The following is a 24,709-nucleotide window of genomic DNA, read 5'->3' as shown; positions in this document are numbered from 1 at the left end:
AAGTAATTAAGTAATACACTGCATTAATCTTCTTTTTTAATAAGGAGTTCAAAACAAAAGTTGCTGGAGTCCAGGAACACAGTTCAAAACCCAAAATCCTAGGAGCAGGAGTCCTAGGACAAACCAAAAACAGTCCAGGGACTGGCCATGTGCCCAGAAAAAACAGTCTGAGACTGAACAAGGGCCGACCCAGATGCCGACGGCACAACAGTCCATAACAGGCCATTTCAGGGGCCAACCGCGTGGAAGACTGCTGCAACAGAGCAGTTCTGGTGGCTGACCGCTTGGAAGGTGGCGGCGACAGAGCAGGTCTAGAGGCTGACTGCATGGAAAGCAAAGGCAAAGCAGATGTGGTTGTAGGCAACGACCTTGAGTTATACCGCAGCAGTATACTGTGTAGTAGTATACTGTGCTCGTCCCTGTTAGTTGTGCACGTTTCCCTTACACTTTTAACTAATATACAGTCAACATTCTCACAAATGACCTTTTGTTTTTTACCCCGTTTGTTGACAATGTTGATAATTGTCATCAGGACAACTGTCAAGTCAGCCGTCCTCCTCAGGATTGTGGTTGAATGTACTGAACTAGACCAAGAAGTAGAATTGTGGAAGTCTGCTGTCTAACATGTGTGAGCCCTCATTAGAAAACAATAGTAAATAACCAAATGCTGAGTCATTTTGGTGTATTTTCAAGAAACTGGTCCTTCTGCTGAATATGATCTGCAGACAGGTGTGTGAAAGCAACACACGCATTATTACGGACAAATGTAGTTTTTGGACTTTACCAATTGTACATTGGTGACCAAGAAAGAAGCTCCTGCTCCAAAATCGACACGTCCAAGCTTGACTGAAATTTGCAGTTCATATTTGAGGTGTTCTTCTTTGTATTAATATTTAAGTAAAAGTGAATATATATGAGCCTCTGTGGGTCCTACGGTCTATACAAGTGTTTCTGAGATAGCAGTCCTCATTCGTCGTTCCAGTTGTTTGTTCATTGTGACAGAATATGAAAACATTGGAAGACGTGCATCAACAGAAAGCCTGTATATATGTGACATTGCTTATTCTAAAGGTAGCCAGATCAACGCCTACTCACACTGCTACTATATTGTAGGGATGTACAGTACTTCCAAAGATCGGACAGCAATCCTGACTTGGGACAAATACTCATTAAAGATGATTTACAGAGCAAAATATTTTTATACTTTTATGCCTTGATGAAAGCTTTGCACTTTTTGTGTTTCGTCTATGAACTGTCCCCCTTAGGGGTCACCACAGCGCCTTTTTCCCTCCTGTCTGGCATCTTCCAAACTCTTTGGCCAATACGTTCACTATCCCGCCTCTGCACATGCCCGAACCACCTCAGCCTCACTTCTCTAACTTTGTCTCCAAACCACTTAACTTGATGTGCTCATTTTCCTGTCATCCCCAAATTAGCATCCTCAACTGAGCCTTGTGTCTTTTCAACTAGTGCCACTGTCTCTGCACTACTGATTATATCAGGTCTCACTACTATCTCGTAAACATTCACATTAACTCGTGCTGCTATCCTTCTTATACAAATCAGCCTGGACTCCATCTACTCCACCAAGCCATGGTTGGTGCCAGGTATTTAAATTCTCTCTACTCTTGCATGTTCAGCTTTTCACCTTCCTCACTCTCATTTACACACATATATTCTATTTTGCTTCAACTGACTTTCATTCCTCTTCTCTCCATAGAGTTCCTCCACCTCTGCAGGCTCTCAAAACAAATCACAGTGTTGTCTGCAAACATAACAGTCCATGGAGATTCGTTCCTGACATTATCTGTCAACCTGTTCATCACCACTGCACATGACACGGGGCTCAGAGCCAGCCCCTGATGTAATCCATCCCATGATGTGAACCCATCGGTCACTCCTCACCACTGTTTCACTGTCCTCACACGTGTCCTGCACCAGCCTCACATACTCAAATAACCTCACTACTCTGCCACTCCTGCCTTCCTCATACAGTAGCACAGTTTCTCTTTTGGGACTCTGTCATAAGCATTGGTTGGATCCACAAAGACACAGAGCAGCTCCGTCTCTGTACTTCTAAAAACAAACATTGTATCTGCTACTCACTGATCGTCACCTCTTTTCTTAACAACTCTTCTCCAAAGCTTCATGGTATGGCTCAATTCAATTTATACAGCGCCAAATCACAACAGCAGTCATCGCAAGGCACTTTATATAGTACAGTAGATCGTACAATAATAGATACAGAGGAAAAACCCAACAATCATATGACCCCCTCTGAGCAGTTTGTCATATTTGGCGACAGTGGGAAGGAAAAACTTCCTTTAAACAGGAAGAAACCTCCGGCAGAACCAGGCTCAGGGAGGGGCGGGCTCATCAGTTCTATAGTTATTATACCTCTTGAATATCATTACCAGTATACTTTTCCATTCCACAGGTATCTTCTGCCTCTTTTGTTGAAAACTCAGTGCCTTTGACTCTTCATCATTTTCATCATTAGTTGCCTTCACTTCCTCCTTACTCATCGTCTTCCTGATTTCGCTAGCTGTCCTCCATCCATCATTCTCTACATTCATCATTTCCTCAAAGGACTCTTCTCAACACACTTTCTTCACTTGTTAGCACATTTCCATCTCATCAACTTGCTGCCAGAGATGGGCAGTAACGCGTTAATGTAATCCGATTATTTTTTCAAGTAACAAGTGAGGGATGCAAAAACGGTAATTAGATTACCGTTACTTTCCCGTAGGAACGCTGCGTTACTGCGTTACTAAAACAGTGATTTCTTTGCAAGAATGTCTCATGACAGTGACGTAAGCAAGTGTGACAACAGCTGTGCGCAGATCAACAATGGATAATATATCGAGTGCGGGAGAGAGTATGAGCGTGCAGCGTTTAAAGCTTAGAAGTACTGACCTTACTTTGAGTTTGATTCCATAAAAAGTGATAAAAACATTAGTGTCCGCTGTGCGTGGGAAGAAAACTTTTTACAGCGAAAAAAAAACATTGAACAACTTCCAAGCAAGCACCGCGTGCGCTACCACGTAATGGGAAACTCAGAGAAACTCGCGGCTTCTTCAACTGACCGCTGCAGCACACCTGCACCAGGGTAAACTTGCGCCTGCTTTACAGGTGAAAATAGAGCAACAGGACCGCTGAGTCTTTGACTTTATTTATTTTCTGCTGTGTTTCACTTGCATCTATTTGAAAGACTGAGTGTAAACACAAAAAATATTTTATTTTATGAGCTGGAATGTGCAGAAAATACGTTTACATGTTAAACTAATTTATTCAAGTCAGAGAATGTTGCATATAATTAAATGTTTGCTTGATGCATAAAGTTAAAAGATTAAAACTGATAAAGTTAAATAAAAGAGAGTTTTCCATTTGATTACATTTTGTATGATGGATTATGCAGAAAAAGTAGAATTGGGCTGAAAGATCTATCACTTTATCACCTACTCAGGTTGTAAATCGTGTTTTTAAAAGTAACTAAGCAATTAATTACTTTTGAAAATAAGTGATCAGTAAAGTAACGGGATTACTTTTGGGGGAAGTAATCAGTAATTAGTTACTTTTTTCAAGTAACTTGACCAACGCTGCTTGCTGCACATTGTTTCCAACTCGATCTCTCTAACTATTCGGTTCTGTCCTGATTCACATATAACTCATGACAAACCTGTTCCTATAGTTTTTGCCAACTCTCTCCTTTTGTTAGGTGTGGCTGTGTGCAGACAGGAATAGGACCCAAGGTGCAGACTCCGGAGACAGAACTTAAACCAAAACAGCTTTAATGCTGAACTCAAACATAACATAACTGGGGGAAAAAGGTCAAAAATAAACTAACACCGGCGGATTGACAAAACACACAGCAAAATAAACGGTAGATCGCGACACAGACACAGAGAAACACAGGGCTTAAATACACAGAGGGAGCAATCAGGGAATGGGTAACAGGAGGGAAACACAGCTGGGGCAAATCAGGCCTAACGAGACAAGGGGAAGCAAAACCAGACACATTAACATCAGACATGGACTTTCAAAGTAAAACAGGAAACACATAACACAGACTGAACAAAGACACAGACTCGCATGCACTGCAACAGAGGGAACAGAGACGTGGGACCAGGGCAGACACAAACACTGACTGGACACGGGGATATAGCCACTAAGGACACACAGAGACGCGAACTAGACAAGGGGATACAGCTGACAGGGGAGACAGAGCAGCTAGAGAAGACAGAGACATAAACTATAAGAGAGAACTCAAACAAACCAAAGACTAGAAAGTATAAATAATATAATAAACTCAAAACCCCTGGGTCAACGACCCAGGCATCCTAACAGTACCCCCCCCCTTAAGGGCTGGCTTCCAGACAGCCCAAACCAAAACATCAAAAAAAAAAAAACAAAAAAAAAAAAAAACAACCCAACCAGGGTGGGCGGCGGGGGAAACAGGATGGAGGGCTCGAAACAAACCAAACAAGGAGCCAGAAACAAAAAAAAGAACAAACAACGGAGCCTGGAAAGCAACAGAACAAAACACAGGAACAACGTCCAAAACAACAGCACCAAGGCCCAGGCATAGTCCAAAAGCAAACAAACAAAAGAGCTCACGAAAGGCGCAGAGGCCCAGGCAATAGTCTCAAAAAAGTTCAGGGGGGCCGGCCCGGAGGCTAACGGCACAACAGTCCAAACCCGGGCAGGTCAGGGGGGCGGCCCGGAGGCTGATGGTCCAATAGCCCAGAAAACAGGTCAGGAGGCCGGCCAGGCGGGAGGCACCGACGGCGACCGAGCAGATCAGGAGGCCGGCCGGGCGGGAGGCACCGACGGCGACGTAGTTCAGGGGGCCGTCCATGACGGCAATGACGTCCAGTCATCGGCCGGACAGGACGTGCAGGACGAGCAGGCCGGACGGGACGAGCAGGACGTGCAGGACGAGCAGGACGTGCAGGACGTGCAGGCTGGACAAGATGTGCAGGACCAGACAGCATGGAGACCTCAGGAGCAGACGAAGCTGAACACTCGGAGGCCGGACCAGGCGGAGCTACAGAGGCTGAGGCCGGACCAGGCGGAGCTACAGAGGCTGAGGCCGGACCAGGCGGAGCTACAGAGGCCGGACCAGGCAGAGGAGCCGGTGGTGGCTGAACGGCCTCGCCAGAACCATCAGCAGACACTGGGACGTGCTGGCTGGGTCCTCCCGGACCCCCAGCTGACAAGGCAAGAGGCTGAACGGGCCCCTCGGACCCTCCAGCGGAGACAGGTGGCTGAACGGGCCCTTCGGATCCTCCAAGCAGGAAGAGACGGCTGAAGCGGTTCCTCGGACCCTCCAGCGGAGACAGACGGCTGAACGGGCCCCTCGGACCCTCCAGCGGGAACAGACGGCTGAGCAGCTAAGTGACCCCGTGGCTGAGCAGCTGATGCAAAAAATATAGCCCCAGAATAAATAGTCCCATGGCCCGAAGAAAAAGAAAAAGTGTCCTTATTGCTCACCACAGCCGGTTGTTTTGACATCCCGGGGTCCAGCTGTGGGGTGACACGCCGGTGGTGCGGCCGCCGCTTCCTCCTCGGTGATGGCTCCAATGGGCCGGGCAACTCCAAGTCCGGCGGGCTGGGCAGCACATCTTTCTCCGAGTTGGGTAGGTGAGCGGTAGCAACAGGGGGATGCAGATCAAGCTCATTAAGGAAAAACTCCTGTATGAGTGGGTGAAGTGAGTCCAAAAGCCAGGGGAGACCAGAAACCAGTCGCTGTAGCCGGTTCGCTACAGCACGCTGAAATTCCTCCCCAGAATGATTCAGCCACAGGTCACATAATTTATCCACTGAATAAATTATATCCTCCCTGAGCTCTTCAGACGGGGCGAGTGCTGCTGGGTCCATGTACTGGTCGCGATCTTCTGTTAGGTGTGGCTGTGTGCAGACAGGAATAGGACCCAAGGTGCAGACTCCGGAGACAGAACTTAAACCAAAACAGCTTTAATGCTGAACTCAAACATAACATAACTGGGGGAAAAAGGTCAAAAATAAACTAACACCGGCGGATTGACAAAACACACAGCAAAATAAACGGTAGATCACGACACAGACACAGAGAAACACAGGGCTTAAATACACAGAGGAATCAGGGAATGGGTAACAGGAGGGAAACACAGCTGGGGCAAATCAGGCCTAACGAGACAAGGGGAAGCAAAACCAGACACATTAACATCAGACATGGACTTTCAAAGTAAAACAGGAAACACATAACACAGACTGAACAAAGACACAGACTCTCATGCACTGCAACAGAGGGAACAGAGACGTGGGACCAGGGCAGACACAAACACTGACTGGACACGGGGATATAGCCACTAAGGACACACAGAGACGCGAACTAGACAAGGGGATACAGCTGACAGGGGAGACAGAGCAGCTAGAGAAGACAGAGACATAAACTATAAGAGAGAACTCAAACAAACCAAAGACTAGAAAGTATAAATAATTAGATTAGATTAGATAGAACTTTATTAATCCCTCGGGTGGGTTCCTCTGGGAAATTCGATTTCCAAAAAGCACAGCACCGACAGAAGTTTCAGAGTTACAGAATATTATATATATATATATATATATACACACACACACACACACACACACACACACACACACACACACACACACACATATATATATAAATACAGAGACAAATATAAATAAAATATACGAAGGGGATAAATAGAATAAATAGGAATAAAAAATAAAAATACAAGTGAATTGCACATTTCGAGTATTGAGGTCTATTGCACTGTTGACTATTTACAAAAGTATTGCACAAGGTATTGCACAGTGAGGTGAAGAGGCACTACAGCTTAGTTGTTCCCCCCTCCTTTGTCCTCCTGTTTCCCCTCCCTCTCCCCTCCAGAGAGGAGTTAAACAGTCTGATGGCGTGTGGGACAAAGGAGTTTTTAAGTCTGTTAGTTCTTGTCTTTGGGAGAAGCAACCTGTCACTGAACAGACTCTTCTGGTTGTTAATGGCCGTGTGCAGAGGATGCCCAGCATTGTTCATAATGTCCATCAGTTTCTTTAATGTCCTTTTCTCTGCCACTGTCACCAGAGTGTCCAGCTTCATGCCGACCACAGAGCTAGCCCTCCTGATCAGTTTCTCTAGCCTGGATGAGTCCCTCTTTGCTGTGCTGCTCCCCCAGCACACCACAGCATAGAAAAGTACTCCAGCAACCACCGACTGGTAAAACATCCTCAGGAGCTTCCTGCAGATGTTAAAAGACCTCAGCCTCCTGAGGAAGTACAGTCGGCTTTGGGCTTTTTTATACAGGTGCTCTGTGTTGCATGACCAGTCCAGTTTGTTGTCCACCCACAGCCCGAGGTACTTGTACTTGTTGACCACCTCCACCTCCTCCCCCTCTATCTGAACCGGCAGTGGACCTTCTCTGGACCTCCCGAAGTCCACAACCAGTTCCTTAGTCTTTGAGGTGTTGAGTTGCAGGTGGTTTGTGTGACTCCATGCGACAAAGTTCCTCACCAGACTTCTGTACTCCTCTTCCTGATCATCCCAGATACACCCCATGATGGCTGTGTCGTCTGCAAACTTCTGAATGTGGCATAATTCAGAGTTGTAGCAGAAGTCAGAGGTGTACAGGGTGAAGAGAAGAGGGGACAGCACAGTTCCCTGTGGTGCTCCTGTGCTGCTGAACACAGTGTCAGACGTGATGTCCTTCAGCCTGACGTACTGTGGTCTGTCGGTGAGGTAGTCGGAGATCCAAGCCACCAGGCAGGGGTCCACCTCCATCCTGTTCAGTTTTTCCTGAAGCATACAGGGCCGGATGGTATTAAAGGCACTGGAAAAGTCAAGAAACAGTATCCTGACCGTGCCTTTTCCCCCATCCAGGTGTGAGTGGGCTCTGTGTAGGAGGTACAGGATGGCATCCTCCACTCCGACACCCGCCTTGTATGCAAACTGTAGTGGGTCCTGGGCATGTTGTACCTGTGGTCGGAGGAGGTTGAGGAAGAGCCGCTCTAGAGTCTTCATAAGATGTGACGTCAGTGCCACCGGTCGGAAGTCATTCAGCTCATTGGGCCGGTTCTTTTTGGGGACCGGGACGATGCAGGATGTCTTCCAGAGGGCGGGCACTCTCCCCAGTCGCAGACTGAGGTTGAAGACTCGTTGTAGCGGCTCCCCAAGTTCAGCAGCACACGCCTTTAGCATCCTAGGACACACCTTGTCTGGGCCTGCTGCCTTTCTGGGGCGAAGCTTCCTCAGTTGTCTCCTGACCTGATCCACTGTGACACTGGGAGATGTTTGGGGGGAGGGGAGGGGGGGAGATGTCTTGCTGCTGAGAGAGGGATTGGAGGAGGGGGGTGTCATGGTGTCAGGAAGGGGGGGAAGCGAGGGAGGTAGGAGAGTGGGGAGAGGACTCTGTAGTGAAGGTGAGGGTGGGGGGGTTGTGGGCTGGTCAAACCTGTTGAAGAAGTTGTTGAGTTCGTTTGCCTTCTCCACAGTCCCCCCCACTGTGCTTTTCTTGGTGTTGTGGCCTGTGATGGTTTTCACACCATTCCAGACCTCCCTCATATTGTTCCTCTCCAACTTCTGCTCCACCTTCCTCCTGTAGGTGTCCTTTGCTTCCCTCAGGCAGCCTTTCACCTCCCGCTGTGCTGCTTTCATCTCCTCCTTCACTTTGCTCCTGAAAGCCTTCTTCTTAATGTTGAGGACAGCTTTGACTTCCTGTGTTACCCACGGTTTGTTATTAGGGTAACACCGTACCGTCTTAGCAGGGGCAACTGTGTCCACACAAAAGTTGAGGTAGTCTGTAAGACAGTGTGTCACCCCCTCTATGTCCTCACCATGTGGGCTCAGGAGCACATCCCAGTCTGTGGTGTCATAACAGTCCCTCAGAGCATCCTCCTTTTCTGGGGTCCATCTCCGGATGGAGCGCGTTGTGACAGGCTGCCTTTGGACGAGGGGTGTGTATTGTGGCTGTAGGTAAACCAGGTTGTGGTCTGACTTCCCTAGTGGGGGGAGGGGGGTGGCTCTGTATGCATCTCTCACATTAGCATACAGTAGGTCAATTGTCCTGTTGCTTCTTGTGGGACAATTCACAAACTGGTGAAAAGCAGCCAGAGTAGAGTCCAGTGTGGCATGGTTAAAGTCTCCAGATATAATAATGAAAGCCTCGGGGTTTTGTGTCTGAAGTCTTGCTGTGACTGTGTGTATTTTCTCACAGGCAGCTGTTGCGTCGGCCCTCGGAGGGATGTAAACACACACACAGATCACATGACTGAACTCCCGAGGTAGATAATATGGCCGCAAGCTAACAGCTAGCAGCTCCAGGTCCGGACGGCATACCGAAACTTTAACGGAGACGTGTCCAGGGTTACAGTATCTGTTGTTAACGTAGACAATGAGTCCCCCACCTCTGCTTTTTCCGCTGGCCTGCGTGTCCCTATCGGCTCTCATGGATGTGAAACCGCATAGGTCTACGTTAGCCTGCGGCGTTAGCTCGGTTAGCCACGTCTCCGTGAAGATAAACAAGCTGCACTCACGGTATAGTCTGTGGTTGTTCAGAGCGCACAGTTCGTCAATCTTATTCTGTAACGAGTTCACGTTGCCCATGATCACTGTCGGGATTGATGGTTTGAATCGCCTCCGGTGATCCGCTCTCCTCGCTCCAGCTTTGCAGCCTCTGTAGCTCCTCTTTAGCTCGGCCGGGATGTTGTGTCGCATGCCGGTCTGTCCCTTTGTTTTTAGTGCCAGCAGCTCCGCTCTCGAATAGATGACGGAACTGGTTCCAGAAGTTTTAAAAAGTGCATTATCCATCTTGTATCGCTATATCTAAGAGGTATAAGTAGAGGAAGGTGAAAAAAAGTTTGAAAAGCCTAGTCTAAAAAAGTTAAAGTTAACAAAAAAGGTGCGGTGTTGCAGAGCTACTTGGAAAGGCTGCCGTCACTCCAGCGCCATCTTGTAACCAATATAATATAATAAACTCAAAACCCCTGGGTCAACGACCCAGGCATCCTAACACCTTTTTGAAGATGTTTTATCTTTTATAACCTTTCTTTAATGTGGGTTTTCTGGATTTTAGTTTTTCTTTTACTGTTCCTTTGTTCTGTCTCTCACCCTTAAAATTAAGCAATCATTAAATTAGAGACTGTTCATTTCTGACTTACAAATTCACAAAGTGATCAAATAGTTATTTGCCCATTTATTCCTCCTGAGAGTTTTCATAAAGCGGGACACTATCTTTAGAATCTAAAACCTTGTTTTTGTATTAGGCTGTTAATGTGGTTTTTAATGTGCTAGAGTTGTGTATTTTACCATGGTTTACGGTGACCGACTCATTTTTGGAACCAACCTAAAGTGGCCTTAGAGGCCTTGAAGTTTCTGTTACTTCCACAATTACTTTATTTTTCACCTCATTTCTGGTCTGTCGCCTACAGTCTGAAAGGTTTTGTCCTTATATAAGGTCTGATTTGTTTGATTTGACGACTGGCTACATTTCTAAACTGTAATCAAAGAAATGCTTACTAGCAACACATTTCTACCTCTATTCAATTCAGTTCAATTCAATTTTATTTACACAGCGCCAAATCACAACAGCAGCCGCCTCAAGGCTCTTTATATTGTTAGTAGATCGTACAATAATACATACAGAGAAAAACCCAACAATCATATGACCCCCTATGAACAAGCACTTTGGCGACAGTGGGAAGGAAAAACTCCCTTCTAACAGGAAGAAACCTCCGGCAGAAACAGGCTCAGGGAGGGGCGGGGCCATCTGCTGTGATTGGTTGGGGTGCCTTATATGTTGTTTGCTTCACTAAGAGCTACATTTGTTTAGAGGATAATCCAAATTTTTGTGTTCCTCCAGCTGTTAGAAATGACCGGAACAAGAAGAAGAAGGAGAGCCCAAAGCCAGATCTGGCAGAGAGCTACGAGCTGACAACTGAGCTGGAGACAATCATTGAAAAGATCCGTAGGGCTCATCAAGAAACGTTCCCCTCCCTCTGCCAGCTTGGCAAGTACACGACGGTAAGTATGATTTAACAAGGTGCCTGAACAACGTCATTCTGCAACGAGCATTTAGTTGTATTATTTTTTTATGCAGTAAATGTTACATTGTTACTTTGACTTTATGCCCCTGTATGGCCATATCCCTGTATGGCAATGTGTTTCTGTGGTTTGATCCAGCTACTGCACCAGTACAATTCAAATTTAAGTGCATTTTATTTATAAAGCACCAAATCACAAAAAACAGTTGCCTCGGGGCACTTTGTAAATACCCTACAATAATACATGGCGAGTGAAAAGAGGTAAGAGAAGGACAAACAGAAGGAGCTCATTATCATACTTTTGTACTGTACTCTAAATCTCCCTGTAATGCAACTTGAGACCTCAGATGTATGCCTCTGATAGTCCTCACAGAACCTCAGTGACAATTGTTGTTCCCCTCTCAGCAGCCATATATTCGATATAAATTGTGACGAGTAGAATAAAAGTGCAGCAACCACATCGTGATTTTAGCCTCAGAGTTCGATGGTAATAGTGTTTGTTTACAGCAGTTTTTATAGAATGCAACAGATTGGAGAAACTAAACAAAAGCTGTAAATACTGGAAGACTTAGCCATTGTCAAAAGCAAATCCTCATCAGGGAGATTTTTGCAGACCAGCAGCTGCCCATCCGTCTGGCTGGGGCTCACTCCAACCTCCAGTTTTTGACATGTCTGAAAAGTGGAATAAATGTCGTAAACCCAACTTGTGTCCTTTTATCCTCGGGTAAATTAAACCACAGATTTGTGCACTGAGTTAAGCTGGGTGCTCGCAAGGCCTTTCTCCCCCTTCTGTCATCTGCCAGTAGACATCAAGGCTGAGAGTTATTTAAAGTTATTTAAATGCCAAACTAAAAAGCAATGAAATGCCAGATAGTTGGAGACTGCTAATCCACAAAGGGCCTTGTCAATCAGAAACATCAGGACCTGGTTTGTCCAGTCTGAAAGCAGATGAGCTTTCCCACTGAGGGAAGGTTCTGCACTCAGTGTGACATGGCAAAAAAGTAAGAGGTGATAGAAATGTTTAGAAACTCTCCAAAGTACCATCTCCTACTTGACGTCAGCTAAATTCTGTGATGCTTTCACAGGCAAACAGTAGGAGCTGCATTACAGCTGATACATTCATAGCATGTTGAGACAATATTGACTTGATTGTGTTTGTTTTTAACCTAACAGAGAGCGTTTGGTGGCAGGAGATTGGGGTGTATGTTTAATGAACTAGTGGTAGTACTAGTTTTAGTCATCACATCAGATTTCATAAGTGAGTATTTTTTTTAAATCCACTGGCAGTTATAATATGCCTCTCTTTTTGGGGAAGTGATAATAAACCTCTGGGTTGGATATGAGATCTTAAAGGGGAACAAACCAGCTTACAGTACAGCAATTTTGCTCCAATGTATGCAGTTGTATACTGATTCTGTTGTCTCAGTGTAAGCAGCGCTTGCTGTTTGTTGGAGTGGTTAGTGTGGTTTGTGCTAATTATACTTGTTTATAGATTGCGAGAAATCCCTCATTATTACAATCGATTGGATCCTGATGCGCCTTTTGATTCGTGCTTGTCTGAAAAGTAGACCAGCTCCCGCTCCCCTAGATTATGTTAAAGCACCAATTATGTGGTGAAATATTCAAATCCTGGTCTGCAGTTATTTAGGAGTTCATTGCTGGGTTAGCTGAGATAGCTGTGCAATTGAGAGGGCTTAGCTCAACAATGAATAATGCTTCATTGACAGTGATGGTAATGAAAAATGAGCCTGGCAGTTTCAAAGACAAAATAAAGCACTGAGCCACACTGGCTCCAGGCACTGATGGTGGTGGTATATGCCACTGCAATACAGTGCTCAGCTTGATGATATTTGCCACCTTAGAGTTTTGCGTGCTATCACAATCCTTCACATGTGGTGGCTGCTTTTACTGCCTTTTCCATCTCTGCATCTGCACATGAGTTTTTCTGATGTACAGTTTTTCACACTACTAGTGTATTTTGTAATGTTGCAACTGTCTTTGGATAAATGTTGGTAAATTAAATCAGAATTCCCCAGCAACTGTCTTGTTTGGTCCTATTGAATTATGGGACTGGTGTAATTAACTGTGCGTGTGTGTGTGTGTGTGTGTGTGTGTGTGTGTGTGTGTGTGTGTGTGTGTGTGGTGGGGGTGTTATTCTCCCGTCCTCTCAAGTTCCCCTTATTCTAGCCTTTCCCTTTACACCCAGAAGGAAGAGCAAGATAAGTTGTTTTAATATCGGCCATCAGCCCAACGTGCACTGAGCAAATGCACACACGTGTGTGTTGCACCGTCACATCCTCCGTCCCTATGAATCTGGATGTCAGTCAGTTTTATGTGTCTGTAATGCTGTTGTGTGGACTAGAGCTCATTGTCTGTGATTTAAGCACAGCCCTAATGTGCTGCTCACTTAACCCCAGATCATATTTAATGGTCTCTCTCTCCATTTATCTGACTCTCTCTCTTTATTGGCTTGTGAATAGATTTCTTGCTTGTGATGGTGTCCAGCATCTGTGCTAACTGCCTCTCATACAACCTCAGACGAATGAATGTGCTGTAAAGCCAGATTCCTCTGGTTGTCTGTGCCGTCTTAAACCGAACTCCACTCTTCCTTATGAGAGCTGCTCTCACTTCCTCCTCACTAATCCCCTGCAGTTCCTGATTCACTAACTGTTTTCTATTTGTCCTCCTCTTGCTCTCATTCATCAGATCTTCAGCCTTTCATCAGGTTTTCTCTGTATGTATTATTGTAGGGTGTACCTTACAATATAAAGCACCTTGAGACGACTGTTGTTGTGATTTGGCGCTGTATAAATAAAATTGAATAAAATTGAATTGAATCATCTTCTCAGTAGATTTTCTCTAATTGGTAGCACATTTTCATTTGTCCTCAATCACTCTAACCTGCTGCACATCCTTTCCAGCCTGATCTCTCTGCCTACATGTCCTTTGCTCCTTCCTTGGTGTCTTGCCTTACATACAACTCACTATACATATATAAATTATATATCACAAGTAGGGCTGGGTATCGTCGCTGATTTCTAGAATCGATTTGATTCCAATTCACAAGGTCCCGAATCGATTCAATCCAAGATTCGATTCGAATCAGGGAAATTTTGCCTCAGTCAGAAATATTATAAATCAGATCATGCATCAGTACATTCCCATATTTTTATATCTATAAAAAGAAAGCTGACACTTGTGAGCTTTTATCAAAAGTGTGAGCATCACAGCCTTTGTGTCAAAGTAACTGAGGATAAAACACAGAAAAACATGGAGGTGATTTTCCTGGCCGGGGATTTATAAAAATATTCTGCAGTAGATCAAAAACGAAAGAAAACCTTTAATCAACTTATGAACATTACCTGATGCTGCTGGAGTAATGCAGAGCAAAGTTACAGAGGTTTAATGAGAGACACAGCTGAGTGTTTTGCAATTTTGCATAATTAAAAAGTTTAAATTTGTTCAGTATTGAACAGCAGAAATGAGGTTTTCTTTTTCGGAAGTAAGTAAAAGGAAAAAACAGCGGCCGACAGCGCTGTAAACAACGGCAGACTTGTGATAGCAAGCAAGCGAATAATGCAGAAAACAGATTTTTAGACGGGAAACTGTTCTTGAAGTACAGAGAGAGAGAGAGAGAGAGAGCGAGCTGTGCATGAAGTGTGGTGGAAGCAAAACAGGAAAAGTCAGAGGGAATTCATGACGATGTTTATGTGAAGCGTAGTTTGGATCTTCTTTTGCTGCTGGTTCAGTCAATATTGTTTGGAGAGAGATCAAACTAACAGCTTTAGAATCAGCGCAAAAAGGACGTAAACACAAAGCGCGGACCCGCCGAAACATCAGAATCAGCGAGCTGTCGGCTTTCAGCCCCGACCGTGTCCGTGCTGTCGGGTGAGAAAGTCACATCTCACTGATCCTGATCCGTCGGCGGTCCGAGCTTTGTGTTTGTGTCTCTGTGCAGAATCTGTGTTCCTGCTCTCATTTACTGTTTAGCTGTTTGGTGGTTGTTGAAATGTTGTGAGGTTTAACCTGAGGCTCTGGCGATTTAAAAGTCGATTCAGGATTTTAATGAATCAACTTTACATTATCCAAGCTAGAATCGATTTTAATCGATAAATCAATCATCAAAGCCCACCCCTAATCACTATATATCAAACTTACATGTTTCAGATCATCAAACAAACTGTAATATTAGACAAAGATAACCAGAGTAAATAGATGTGTTTTTCAAATGATGATTTCATTATTTAAGGGAGAAAGGTTATCCAACCCTGCCTAATCCTGTGTGAAAAGTCATTGCCCCTCTTGTTAAATCATGAATTAACTGTGATTAACCACATTTTTTGGAAAGCTGTGTTCAGTTTCACTAAACACACTCAGGCCCGATTACTGGCAGACCTGTTGAGTCAAGAAATCACCTAAATAGAACCTCCCTGATGCAAGCTAAAAGATCTCAAGAGCAACAAATATTGCTAAGATCGAAGGAAACACATGAGTCACTGGCAATCATCAGTCTGAAGAGGGTTACAAAGCCATTTCTAAGGTTTTGGGAGTCCAGTGAATCATGGTGAGAGCCATTATGCACAAATGGGGAAACCTTGGAACAGTGGTGAATATTTTCCAGGAGAAGCTGGCCTACCAAAATGACTCCAAGAGCAACTGAGACTCATCCAGGAGGTCAAAAAAAGAACTGAGAACAACATTAAGGAACCACAGGCTTCACATGTCTCAGTTAAGGTCGGAGTTCATAATTCAACCACAAGAAAGAGGCTGGGCAAAAATGGCATCTATGTTCAACGAGAAAACACTTGCTGGAAAAGTAAAGAACACAAAGGCTCGTCTCACATTTGCCCAAAACATCGAGACAATGCTGAAGACATTTGGGAAAATATTCTGAAGAGACAAAAGCCGAACTCTTTGGAAGGTTTGAGTTCCATTAAATCTGGCATTAAGCTAACACAGCAAAGGGAACATCGAACCAACAGTAAAATATGTTGGTGGTAGTGTGATGGTCTGGGGCTGTTTTGCTGCTTCAGGACCTGAAAGACTTGCTGTGGTCGATGGAACCATGAATTCTGCTGTCTTTCTCCTGTCCAGAGGATACACCTTCTTGGCAGTTTCTCTCTTATTATGACAGTAATCATTTGAATAAGAGAAGCGGTAATATTAAAACCATTAACTTCTGCAACTACAAGGCCAGCGTAAATTATTGTGACCTGTCCAAAAATGGCATCCTGGGATCGAGCTCGGTTTTAACCACCCTTACCCTTCCACCCACTGTTCTTCAGTTAATCTGTGGGCCCCCATAAACAGACAAACAAAAACTATCACTATTTAACAATTTAACAAGATACAGCGGGGAAAATAAGTATTTGACACATCAGCATTTTTATCAGTAAGGGGATTTCCAAGTGGACCATTGACACAACATTTCCACCAGATGTTGCCATCAAGCCAAATATTGACGTCATACAAACAAATCAGAACATATAAGTATACAAGTTAAACCACAATAAATAAAGTGAAATGACACAGGGAATAAGTATTGAATACATGGAGATAACAAGGGGCAAAATGACATAGAAAGCCAGGAGATCACCTGAAATCTGTCAGTATTGATAGAGAAATCCTGTCCCCTATCAGTACTAATTGATATCAGCTGCCTTATTCCTAATTGATGGCCTATAAAGGCTCCTCATTACCCAGAAGGCACACAGGAAAGACTTCATGATGGGTAAAAGCAAAGAACTCTCTCAAGATCTTCGTAATCTTATCGTTGAAAAGCATTTTGATGGGAATGGTTATAGGTGCATTTCCAGAATGCTGAATGTTCCTGTGAGCACTGTGGGGGCCATTATCCGGAAATGGAAAGTGCATCAGTTCACCATAAACCTGCCACGATCAGGTGCTCCACGCAAGATCCCTGTCCGAGGAGTCCAAAGAATAATCAGGAGGGTTCTCCAAGAGCCAAGAACCACTCGGACAGAACTTCAGGAAGACCTTGCATCAGCAGGTACTGTTGTTTCAAAGAAAACTATAAGCAATGCACTGAACCGCCATGGCATCCATGCACGCTCACCACGCAAGACTCCATTGCTGAACAAAAAGCATGTCAAGGCTCGGTTAAAATTTGCGCAACAGCATTTGGAGAAGCCTGTGGATTATTGGACGACTATAGTATGGTCAGATGAAAGCAAAATTGAACTTTTTGGCAGTCATTCTACACACCATGTTTGGAGAAGAAATGGCACTGCTCACCACCCCAAGAACACCATACCAACAGTCAAGTTTGGGGGTGGAAGCATCATGGTTTGGGGCTGCTTTTCAGCAAGGGGTACTGGCAGACTTCATATTATTGAAGGCAGGATGAATGGAGAGATGTACCGGGACATTCTGGATAAAAATCTGCTGCCATCTACCAGGAAGCTAAAAATGAAAAGAGGGTGGACATTTCAGCAAGACAATGATCCCAAACACAAGGCCAAGGAAACAATGAAGTGGTTTCAAAGAAAGAAAATCAAGTTGCTTGAATGGCCCAGTCAATCACCTGACCTAAATCCCATAGAAAATCTATGGAGAGAACTGAAGATTAAAGTTCATAAAAGAGGCCCAAGGAACCTTCAAGATTTAAAGACCGTTTGTGTGGAAGAATGGGCCAGAATCACTCCTGAGCAATGCAGACGACTGGTCTATCCATACAAGAGGCGTCTAGAAGCTGTAATCACCAACAAAGGCTTTTCTACAAAGTATTGAATAAAGTGTGTTCAATACTTATTCCCTGTGTCATTTCACTTTATTTATTATGGTTTAACTTGTATACTTATATGTTCTGATTTGATTGTATGACTTCAATATTTGGCTTGATGGCAACATCTGGTGGAAATGTTGTGTCAATAGTCCACTTGGAAATCCCCTTACTGATAAAAATGCTGATGTGTCAAATACTTATTTTCCCCGCTGTAAACAACATCAGATTAATTTATACAATCTGATCTTTGTCTGCACAATACATGGACATGTAGCATGCAGACATGTTTCTGCATTCCTTGCTGGCTTAAGATTGTAAAATATAAATGCCAATGTAGTTAAATACATATCTGTTGTTATTATTACATGAGTATGACCAATGGTGGAGTCATTTTGAAAAATATTCCCTTAGGAAAAGAAGCAAGAAAACATCATGAAAAGACCACAGTACACATAAAAGTCTACTATTTGAAATGTGCATAAAACATCAAAACTAAGAATTATTATTCTGTACAAAAATGTCCTCCAACAGCGTCAAATGGATTAATATTACTGCAGGAGCTCACTTTAAATACTTTCTTCATTTCTGTTTAATGTTCAGCAAAATATTCCTTACATGAGTGTGTGCGGTGACAGCGAGGACCAAGTAACACTGAAACTAAATCAGCTAAAAACACATAAAAATATTAGTTAAAAAATCAACTGAATTAAAAGACTGAACAGTGTGTGACATAGTTAACTGTCAATAAAGATGAAGGTGGGGTGTTGGCAAACAGGTAGGTAGACTTATTTCTGTCATGGACAATCTCCAAAAAGCCCTGAACAACAGCATTTCAAACCATTAATCGCGTTCTTTAATAAAATGTCACACTTTAAAAGCCGCTTAACTGTGGGCCACATCAATTCGCACATTATGAACATTACACAAAAAGACAACGAACACAAGGCGGAAAAATAAAATAAGCTGACTTTCATGTGCTTTGTGAAAATGCAGTACTGCAAACGATGTTCACGTAAAACTTGAAAAACAAATCAACTGCGACTAATAGTGTGTCACAGTGCACTAAATCTAACAGCAACACAACCATGAATCATCATCCCTCAAAATGAGTAACAACAGAAAACCCATTAAAAACAATCAGGCTTAGATTAAGAGGGTTTTTGTATGTTTGTTTGTTTTATACAAAAATCAGCAATCAGCTAACGACATCATAAGTGTACTCCCTCAGCTGAAGTAACATTTTTGTTCAGGTCAAAATGTCAACATGAATGATGAGATCTCAGTTTATTTCAAATAAGTCCAGCAGCAGAAGTAAAATCTTTCAGCTGGAACAGATGTAGCAGGGATGGAGAGATCCCAAGCTGACGTAACCGTGGGAAGCACTACATCTGCCATAGTCGCCGCACGAAGCAGCAACTGCTCACCTTTCGCCACTGAAGTGGGTCTTCATTAGGTGAAAGACCAGTCGAGTATCACTCCAGCTCGTCTATGGGCTCTTTATAGACATCCCCAAAAGAGGAAGTTAAGCAAGTGACTGCACATTTCTCTGTTTAGTTCATTTCCTGCTATTCTTGGTAGATACAGAAGGAGAAATAATTATTCGATCCCTGATAAATTTGTTTGCTCACTTGAGCAATGAGCAGTCTCTATTTTTACAGTAGTTTAATTTTAACAGCGAGAGACAGAGTATCAACCAAAAACCCAGAAACAGCACGTTACATAAAAGCTCTGAACTGATTTGAATGTTGCTTCGTGTATATGTGTGCATTGGATTGGTAATAAAGAAGGTACCTAGAATTCATGAAGTTATGGTGTGCACCCCGAGCAGTTCATCGCATGGTTTAACCTGGTGACTGTCTAGTTCAATAGTATTCTTCTATTGTACGGTAGGTTGCTGTTGTTAAATATATTATCATACGTAATATAATGTTCATTTTTCCTTCTTCGAGCACAACAAAACCTGAAAGTAGGTTTTATTTTTCAAACAAACATTTTAAATATCACCTTTGTCACTGACATGAAAAATACACAATAATGAGTCTCTCTGGTTAGTCTGTAAATCTAATGTGAACTCAGATGCTTTCTGCTCTTGACTTTATAATAGTTATTTATGGAGAATAAACAAGCTAATTGTCCAAGGAGTTTGCTTGGTGAGACAAAGCCCTCTGTCAGCATCTCTGAGCAGTTGCATTTGTGATTGGAACAGCAACAGTCAATTACAGTAACACAAAGGCTTTGTGTCCATATCTCCTGAGGTCTGTGAGTCACACTGTGTGCACTCCTGCCACATCACAGTGCTTCTGTAGGCCAGGGCAACTACACAGACATCTTTAACGTGTCATTTTTAACACAGTTGTGCGAGCTGTTGTGTGAAGCAAAAATCCAGATAGATGGATAGCCACTCATTCTTTCTTGACTGTCAAACTCCCATGTCCCATTTTTGCTGTCAGTTAGTGTTTCCTAGTACAGCCTACTAGTCGATACTGTTATACTTCTTTGAAGTCTACCAGCTGGAGCGCATGCGTATTGGTGCGTTGAGATTTAAATTCTCCATGGATGAATTTACAACAGAAAACAAGCAAACAGAATGCAAAGAAAACAGACGAGGCTCTATGTGGATGTCTGCACGCCTGTCTTATGGTGGGTACCCTGCTGGACTTGCAGACGTGGAAAGTATAATGGCTTGTGGCCCATTAATGATCACCACGTTAGTTCCTTCATGGGCAAACAGTGACATTGCCACAATCCCATACCATTTACACCAGTCCTCATAGTATGATTGTTTGATTAATATGCATGTTGTTGTGAGGCTGGACCTCGGTCTGTGGGACAAGTTCAGCGAGGTGGCCACGAAGTGCATTATCAAGATTGTGGAGTTTGACGAACGAGTGCCTGGCTTCATGATTGTTTTATAATCATGCACGTTGTTTTTCCTTGTTATTTTTGCTTTCGCTCCTTGTTTCAGCGCCCGTCATTTGCGATTACTGCTCCAGGTTGCATCACTTTGCTTTCAGTCTGCCAACCAGTTCACACTTTGCTGGTATCCTGCCGTTTCCATTTGTATGTCTTCTGTTTTCTGGTCTGCTCCTCGCCTGATTGGTTTGCCACACAGTTTGCCTATCCATGTAAAAGTTGTGATCCAAAAATTCTGAAACCAATCAACAGCCATTCATGATTTACACTCAACAAAAATATAAACGCAACACCTTTGTTACTGCTCCCATTCCCCATGGAATGGACGTAGAGACCTAAAATTCATTCCAGATACACAATATAACCATCCCTCCCAAACAGTGGTCACAAATCAGTCCAAATGTGTGGTAGTGGGCACATCTGCTATATTGAGATAATCCATCCCACCTCACAGGTGTGCCACATCAGGATGCTGATCTGACATCATGAGTAGTGCACAGGTGTACCTCAGACTGCCCACAACAAAAGGCCACCCTGGAATGTGCAGTTTTTTGCGCTATTGGGGGTCTGGGGACCCAGAACTGGTCAGTATCTGGTGTGACCACCATTTGCCTCATGCAGTGCAACACATCGTCGCATGGAGTCTATCAGATTGTCAATTGTGGCCTGTGGAATGTTGGTCCACTCCACTTCAATGGCTGTGCGAGGTTGTTGGATATTCGTGGGAACTGGTACACGCTGTCGTATACGCCGGTCAAGCACATCCCGAACATGCTCAATGGGTGACATGTCTGGTGAGTATGCTGGCCATGCAAGAACTGGGACATTCTCAGCTGCCATCTGCCCTGAACAATGTGAACCATGATTCATCCGTGAAGCGCACACCTCTCCAACGTGCCAGACGCCATCGAATGTGAGCATTTGCCCACACAAGTCTGTTACGGCGACGAGCTGGAGTCAGGTCAAGACCCCGATGAGGACGACGGGCATGCAGTTGAGCGTCCCTGAGACGGTTTCTGACAGTTTGTGCAGAAATTGTTTGGTTGTGCAAACCAATTGTTCCAGCAGCTGTGGGTGGCTGGTCTCAGACGATCTTGGAGGTGAACCTGCTGGATGTGGAGGTCCTGGGCTGGTGTGGTTACACGAGGTCTGCGGTTGTGAGGCCGGTTGGATGTGCTGCCATATTCTCTGAAACGCCTGTGGAGACGGCTTATGGTTGAGAAATGAACATTCAATGCACGGGCGACAGATCTGGTTGACATTCCTGCTGTCAGCATGCCAGTTGCACGCTCCCTCATTGCTTGTGGCATCTGTGGCATTTTGCTGTGAGACAAAACTGCACATTCCAGGGTGGCCTTTTGTTGTGGGCAGTCTGAGGTACACCTGTGTCATGATGTCAGATCAGCATCCTGATGTGGCACACCTGTGAGGTGGGATGGATTATCTCAATATGGCAGATGTGCCCACTACCACACATTTGGACTGATTTGTGACCACTGTTTGGGAGGGATGGTTATATTGTGTATCTGGAATGAATTTTAGGCCTCTACGTCCATCCCATGGGGAATGGGAGCAGTAACAAAGGTGTTGCGTTTATATTTTTGTTGAGTGTACATTCAATCATCTTCCATTCAATGCCACCTGCTCAGGTACAATCTGTGCAAAGGTCTTTAGTTGCCTTTCATTTCTTTTTCCATTTTGCTGAAATGGGAATTATGTAACCAGTCTGTAAAAAAAACCCTCATTCTTTAACACAGACTGAACTCTCTTTCTTTAGTCATTATTATTCAGGCATAGTTCTTCAAGGACCGTTCTTAAAGGACAATCCAGAGCTCTTCTTTCGATGCTCACTGTCTTTTGTCCTTTCTCTGTCACAGTAATCTCACACTGCTTCAGTAATGTTAAGGTCTGGGGCACAACTCCTCATAGTGTTTCATTGTGTGTGTTTTCTATCCAGGTGTCCTTTTACTGCACTGGCAGTGTATTTGGGTTGATTGTCATACTGGCGAATAACATTTTCCAACATAGCAAATTGGTATGGTCCGGATCTGGCCCACACAATGTGCTTACACATGGCCCACATACCGCAAAGAACAATGGCCCTTTGGTGGCCCAGACCTGGTTTGCCAGAGGTGGCCCATACATGGGCCAGCACAAGCCTGTTGCAGACACAATGGTGGCCCTGTGCTGGCCCAGAACAGTTTCAGCTCTGGCCCCAGATGTCAGCCTAATGTGTACCTTAATCAAGCCATGTAATAACAACATGTGCTGGAACACAATAGTACAAAAGTAACATGACAAATCTCTGTTCACACAGTGAATGGACTGATTCTTATATAGTGTTTTTCTGCTCTCCCGGATTACTAAAAGTGCTCTATACAGCACACCACATTCACACACTTTCTCTAAACTGAGTGCTTCCTAACTACATTGACACTCTTGACATGCAGACTGGAGGAGCCAGGGATCGAACCACTAACCTTCCGATCAGTAGGTGACCTGCTCTACCTTCTGAGCTTCAGCCACCTGGTGGTAAACATGAATAAACTGTCACTAGGTTTTGGATAAAGTGTACACTCACAAACCTGTCAAACCTGCATTTGAAACGTTGGCCACCATAGCAGTATAGTACTGCAACATGGCATTTGGGTCTTCTAACTAAAATAGGAACATAAATAGTGCCATCATTGCCAGACCTGGCCCACATCTGGTTGACAGACACCCTGCCATGACACCGGTCAGTCAGAAGTGCCAGCTTGATGCCGGATCCAGGCCAGACCTGTCTGCTATGTGGGTTTGTATATTACACAGTGGATCAAAATCTGATAGTGGACGTTATGTGAATAAACATTCTCTGTCATGATATTTAACAAACACACATGATCTCTGAGAGACAATCACTCGTTCACATTTTCATCTCAAATATTAAACCTGACTTGACTGCATTTAAGCCCTAAACAGAGTTCTGCTACTGAACAAGAATAAAAAAATCATAAAATAATTAAAGAAAAATAGAAAAACAATGAGTCTAGGATTCATCTTGGCCAATAACTCAAGAAATAATCAGAACAAATCACAGCAGAGGTGAAAGTCACAGACTATGTTATGATTTGAAGTTAAATTCCACAAAACAACAATCTGTTGTAATGATTCTCACTTTAACGCACTGTGCATGAGACATTATCTCAGGATTGCCTTTCCCTCTTACAGTTCCCGACTTTAGCCCTTCATTTGCCATTACTTTTCTTTCTTTCCTCCCCTGAATCACTTTTACTCTTTCCTGTTTTTATTGCTCTATGGATTCCAACCATCCTTGCCTCCCTGTCATCTTTGGATAGATTCTGCACCATATAGCTGTATTAATGATACCCTGGCTTCAAACTGCTCTGCACTATCTGTCACTGCTCCATTGCTGCATCCCGTCATTGCCAAAGCATCCCTCTGACACTGTTAGGCTCATTATCGCAGGGCCTAGCCACCAGGCTCAGTACAGCATATTCACAACAACAATCTTTGTGTTTTTGAGAGCTTGGGTTTTATGGTGAATATATTCTATATGCACGTCTGAGACATGTGGAGCAGAGTGAAGAGATCATTAGCAGCAATGACGACAGTAGCTGTCTCTTGGCCTGACACTGCTCTCTGTGTATGCGTATATATGTGTGATGCAGAACTCGAGTGCAGACCACCGTGTGAGGTTGGACCTAGGACTGTGGGACAAGTTCAGCGAGCTGGCCACTAAGTGCATTATCAAGATTGTGGAGTTTGCCAAACGAGTGCCTGGCTTCACGGGGCTGACCATTGCAGACCAGATCACACTACTGAAAGCTGCCTGTCTCGACATTCTGGTGGGTGCTTTTATTTTGAAGAAGCAACGTTATTATTTAGTGATTGGACGATGCTTTCTTTTGTACTGGCCTAACATTGATGCGTCTTTTGTCAAGGTGGAAAAGACTTGGATACATCTCAGCCAATCATAATTTTCTTGATATACGAGGCATTGTTCGATGC

The 24,709-nt window shown here is 44.0% G+C and overlaps 1 protein-coding gene across 2 annotated transcripts in view; it reads left to right on the top strand.

Moving 5' to 3' along the window:
- The window catches only part of LOC146683794 (retinoic acid receptor beta-like), a 165,191-nt gene that overhangs the window by 119,813 nt on the left and 20,669 nt on the right, over positions 1–24,709 (top strand). For both annotated transcript variants that reach the window (XM_085447045.1, XM_085447044.1), the window contains exons 4-5: positions 10,860–11,020; positions 24,370–24,546. In XM_085447045.1, the coding sequence (XP_085303171.1) occupies positions 10,860–11,020; positions 24,370–24,546 (338 nt within the window). The remainder of the gene's footprint in view (positions 1–10,859; positions 11,021–24,369; positions 24,547–24,709) is intronic.

The sequence above is a fragment of the Copadichromis virginalis genome, linkage group LG22, assembly GCF_057382275.1.
Source record: "Copadichromis virginalis isolate Kocher_CV1m ecotype Utaka linkage group LG22, C_Virginalis_male_GT1.1, whole genome shotgun sequence".
Taxonomy (NCBI): Eukaryota; Metazoa; Chordata; class Actinopteri; order Cichliformes; family Cichlidae; genus Copadichromis; species Copadichromis virginalis.
Note: the sequence above shows the minus strand (reverse complement) of the source record. Positions and strands in the feature narration are given on the sequence as shown.